The sequence below is a fragment of the Gallus gallus genome, chromosome 1, assembly GCF_016699485.2.
Source record: "Gallus gallus isolate bGalGal1 chromosome 1, bGalGal1.mat.broiler.GRCg7b, whole genome shotgun sequence".
Classification (NCBI taxonomy): Eukaryota; Metazoa; Chordata; class Aves; order Galliformes; family Phasianidae; genus Gallus; species Gallus gallus.
The window spans coordinates 196023568-196028155 of record NC_052532.1 but is presented as its reverse complement, the minus strand read 5'-3'; the positions used below and the strand labels follow the sequence as shown (position 1 = coordinate 196028155).

The 4588-nt window shown below is 55.8% G+C and overlaps 1 protein-coding gene across 1 annotated transcript; it reads right to left on the bottom strand.

Annotated features, from left to right (window-relative positions):
* On the bottom strand, positions 1-645 carry LOC107052458 (olfactory receptor 52B2-like). The gene is given in 2 exon segments (XM_025152259.2): positions 1-319; positions 321-645. Coding segments are annotated over 2 exon segments (585 nt in total). The 5' UTR covers positions 587-645.
* Between the last annotated feature and the right edge of the window lie 3943 nt (positions 646-4588).

Here is a 4588-nt window from a genome sequence, read left to right as displayed (position 1 = left end):
TCACTGCCATTGCCCAGTCCTAAGGAGCATCTGGGACAGCCTTTCCCTGACTAGCTTGTTTCTCACTGTGCAGATGATGGAGTTTAACATGGACGGTAGGAGCACATAGAGGTTGGCCAATGGGATGTGGATGTGGTAGGGGATGTTGTGGCCAAAGCAAAGAGTGAAAAATGCAAACAGTGCTGGCGTGTAGAATGTTAATGTAACACACACATGAGAGCTGCGGGTGCCAACTGCCTGGACCTGGGTGGCCATGGAGGAGAGCCTGAAGATGGCCCCGAGGATGGGGCTGTAGGATGCTGTGATGACACCATGCCCACCCTGGGAGGGAGGTGGCAAAGCCATACCAGATGTTGGTGGAGATGTCGGCGCAGGCCAAGCGGGCAATGCCTATGTGCTCACAGTGGATGTGTGGCATCACATTGTGCCCACAGCACGGCAGCCTCAGGAGGAGGAATGTGGTTGGGAACACCATGCAGAAGCTCTGGGTTAGGGGAGCCTGCCCTGTCTTGGCTATCACCACGTACGTGAACACAGCAGTGTATTGCAGGGTGCTGCAGGTGGTGATGGAGCGGTCCAACACCATGGCAATCAGAATGGTTGACTTTGCAGTGAAGTTGTCCACTCAAGGATGATGAAGCTCCAACCCCCCACCACACACAGGGCCACCAACCTCCACATCTAATACCAGCCCAGGCTGCCCAGGGCCCCATCCAACCCGGCCTTCAACACCTCCACGGATGGACGGGGCATCCACAGCCTCTCTGGGCAGCTGTTCCAGCACCTCACCACTCTCTGTCAACAACTTCTCCCTCACATCCAACCTCAGTCTGCCCTCCTTCAGCTTCAAACCATTTCCCCTTGTCCTGCTCTTATCTCCCCTCTCAAAGAGTTGCCTCCCCTCCTGTTTGTAGGCTCCCTTTAGGTCCTGGAAGGCTGCACTGAGGTCACCCCGCAGCCTTCTCTTCTCCAGGCTCAACAAGCCCAGCTCCCTCAGCCTGTCTTTGTAGGGGAGGTGCTGCAGCCCTCTGATTATCTTTGTGGCCTCCTCTGGACCCTCTCCAACAGCTCCCTGTCTTTCCTGTATTGGGGCTCCCAGATGGAGCTTCGCTCCATCACAGTGACAAACAGGAGGAGAAGGTTGCCAAGGAGTGCTGCAATGTACAGCAGGAAGAAGGGGATGGAGAGCCCGGCGTGCAGCCCCTGGCCCAGCAGCAGGAAGGATGCAGGCTGCTTGCTCTGCTTGGCAGCCTCCATGGGGAGGTGGTGTCTGAGCTGCTCTGGGCTCCCAGCCCTGTGAGCAGAAACGGGGAGGGTGCGAAGCACAGCTCTTAAGGAGTGGAACACAGCTGGGTTTTGCTGGAGCCATTTGTTTCTCTGGATCCTGAAGCTGTTTGGCAATGTGATTCCCCTCACGCACTGGAGGAGCGTGCTTTGGGTACCGACTCCAAACCAAGCAATCAATTAAATTAAAAAATGTGCCTCGTGGACCAGGTGCTGAAACCCAGCAGAGGGATTTGCTGGCAGTCACACGTCAGTGCCAGGCTGGGCCGAGCATCCAGGAACCCACACCCCCGGGCTCTCATTGCTATTATTTATTGTGTTTTCGTTCTGTCGCACCCAGAAGACACGAGGCAGGTGAGAGGTTTGGGCTGAGTGATGCTGATTTCGTGCAGCACACTGCTTCCTTCTGTGCCTCCCTCAGCTCTCTTCCATTCCACACTTCGCATGATGGCAGGCTGTGGTCCCTGCGGGGCGCAGCACCCAGGGCAGCACAGTGTTTGATGGCTGATCCAAGGGGCCGTGCAGAACAAAGCAGTGTGGAAGAGGAGCTCCGTGTGGAGCTCAGGGAGTGGCTGTGCTGGGAGGCAGAGCTGCTGCCGAGCTTTAAAGCAAAATTCAGAAGGAAAGGTCTGAGGCAGAGCACCGGGAGATGGGAGAGCAGTGCAGCAGCACAGAGCTGCTCAGCATCCTCAGCATTTGCTCAAGCCAGTGCCCGAGGACTGCCCCACTGTGCAATGGGGCATTTACACTGCAGCAGAGTGCAGTGCTGCCCCATTGCAATGTGCCTGGTCTGGTGGTCGGTGACCCTGCACACAGCAGGGGGGCTGGAACTGGATGAGCATTGTGGTCCTTTACAGCCCATGGGGCTTGCATGCAGAGCTCAGCTCTGTGCTGCTGGACAGATGTGATGAAAAACATGACCACAGGGAGGGGATTTGGGCTCCCCAAAAACTCCTTCAGTGTGAGCTGACCGGGGAGATTTCAGCCTGACACAACACCACTGGGAGCAGCGATGGGGGGAGCAGGATGGGACGGGATGGTGAAGGCACAGAGATGGGCGGCACTGATGTCCTCCAGCCAAACCTACAGAGACGGCACAGGATCTGCTGTGCTCACTGCCTTCCTTTGCCTGCGTGGGCATCCGAACGCTGCTTTGAGCACGGGGTGATTAGCAGAGCAACAGGCATGCACTGCAGTTCCTGCTCTGCGCACTCACTGCTGCACTGTGCTCTGCGAGGGCTCTCTTTGGGGACATAAAAAGGAAATCCAATATTAACAGAGAGCGGGAATGGGAAACAGGTGGGTGAGGAGAGGGAGGCTGTGGGGGAATGGGAGCTAATAAAAGGATAAAAAGCTGGGTACCTTAAATTAAGCCATAAATCTGGATTTAGTGGCTGAAGTGAAAGCAGACAGATTGCCTTAACTTATATATTTTCTTTTCCCTTTCTTGGAGTTGGGAATAAACATTTTAAACTTAGGTTTTCAAGCTCCAGAAAATGGGGTGTTTGCAGGAATTCCTTGTTGCCAGCTGTTAGCATGAGCCCACCCAGCACAGGTACTGCAGCACTTAGCACCTGGCTGGGCTGAACCTGGTGTAGGAACACATCATTTTAATCAAACGAGGCTCTCATGCCTCATTCACCCCACGGAGATGTTTGTCTAACAGTTGTTTCTGATGCCTGAAAACCAGTGTTGTACTGGTGAAGCTGGAATTACCTGTCCCAAAGCTGGCCTGGATACCCCAGCGTGCGCTGAGCCATCGGCACACAGAGCTCCCTGCTGGGGTGAGGGCTCTTTCCTCCCAGCATGGTGCTGGCAGGGCAGTGTGAGAAGCTGAAACATCCTTGGCTTGTGTAAGCACTGCTCTGTGATAGACCAAACATGTCTGTGTTATCAGCATTATTCCCATCCTAAATCCTAAGGAGCTCCATTGCAGCAGCCAGGAAGAGCATGAATTCTATCCCAGCTGAAAGCAGGACAGCTGCCTGCAGGGAACAGGGCTGGCTATGGCACTGCTCAACATCTGGGGGGTTGGACTCAATGATCATTAGAGGTCCCTTCCAATCCCTACAGTTGTGTGATTTCAGGCATTCCCTCTCCTGTCCCACAGCTGTCCCTGCAGCTCAGGCCTGAGAATCGGGTGCAGGCTTCACGTTCCTCAGCCCCAAAGTGAAATCATGAAGGCGCACACACAGCCTGAAGCCCAGCGGCTGTGCTATGGGCTGGGGACGGCTCTGTGCTCAGCATCCTTCAATCCACGGCGGCTCCGCTGCACCTCCTCTGCAAAACGCCTCCAGGAAACCACTCGGCCGAGTGCCCTCTCCCGGAGACCTTACTTAGAGCCTCAGGAAAAGGAAGAAAGTGCCGAAAGGTTGAAGAAAAGAAGCAGGCTTTCCTGGAAGGTCCTGGAAGGGGGCGTCCGCGGGAGCTCATGGGGAGAGCCCCCCCCCAAAGCCCCCGGGGCTGTAATTGCGTCCCTCTCCCGCTAGGGGGCAGCAGCGAGCCGCCCGGGGCTCCGCTCCGGCCCGACGCTCCCCCCGCATCCCCGAGCCGGAGCCCGCAGCGTGCGGGGACAGCCCGGGCACGGGGAAGGTGGCACGGGATCGCTTTCCTCTGAACGCTTCTCGCTGCTCTTTGAGCCTGCAGACACCTGGGGGGATACGGGGAAAAAGCTTTAGGCTGAAAGAGAGATTTAGAATGACAGAATCATAGAATGGCCTGGGTTGGAAAGGCCCACAATGCTCATCCAGTTCCAACCCCTGCTATGTGCAGGGTCGCCAACCAGCAGCCCAGACTGCCCAGAGCCACATCCAGCCTGGCCTTGAATGCCTGCAGGGATGGGGCATCCACAGCCTCCTTGGGCAACCTGTTCAGTGCGTCACCACCCTCTGGGGGAAAAACTTCCTCCTCATATCCAACCTAAACCTCCCCTGTCTCAGTTTAAAGCCATTCCCTCCTGTCCTATCAAGGGGGAGTTTGCTGTGACATTGTTGGTCTGGGGTGACACATGTTTGCCAATTCAGTGCATCACGGAGAGGCAGATCTTGGGGATAAGGAAAAGCAGGACAGCATGGACGTGGGACATGCAGGTGTTGAGGGCTCTGGGACACTCTCCAAGTCACAGCGTTCAGAACAGCCTTAAGGATCAGAAGATAGGATAGAAGGACAAAGAGCAAGTTAAAACCCAGCATGGAGAGGAGCACAAAAAGGCCACAGACACTGCTGGTCCCTGTGTCTGAGCCTGCATGTTTGATGGTGTCTGGATGCAAGCAGAAGGGGTGGAAGAGCTTGCCTGGAGAGATAC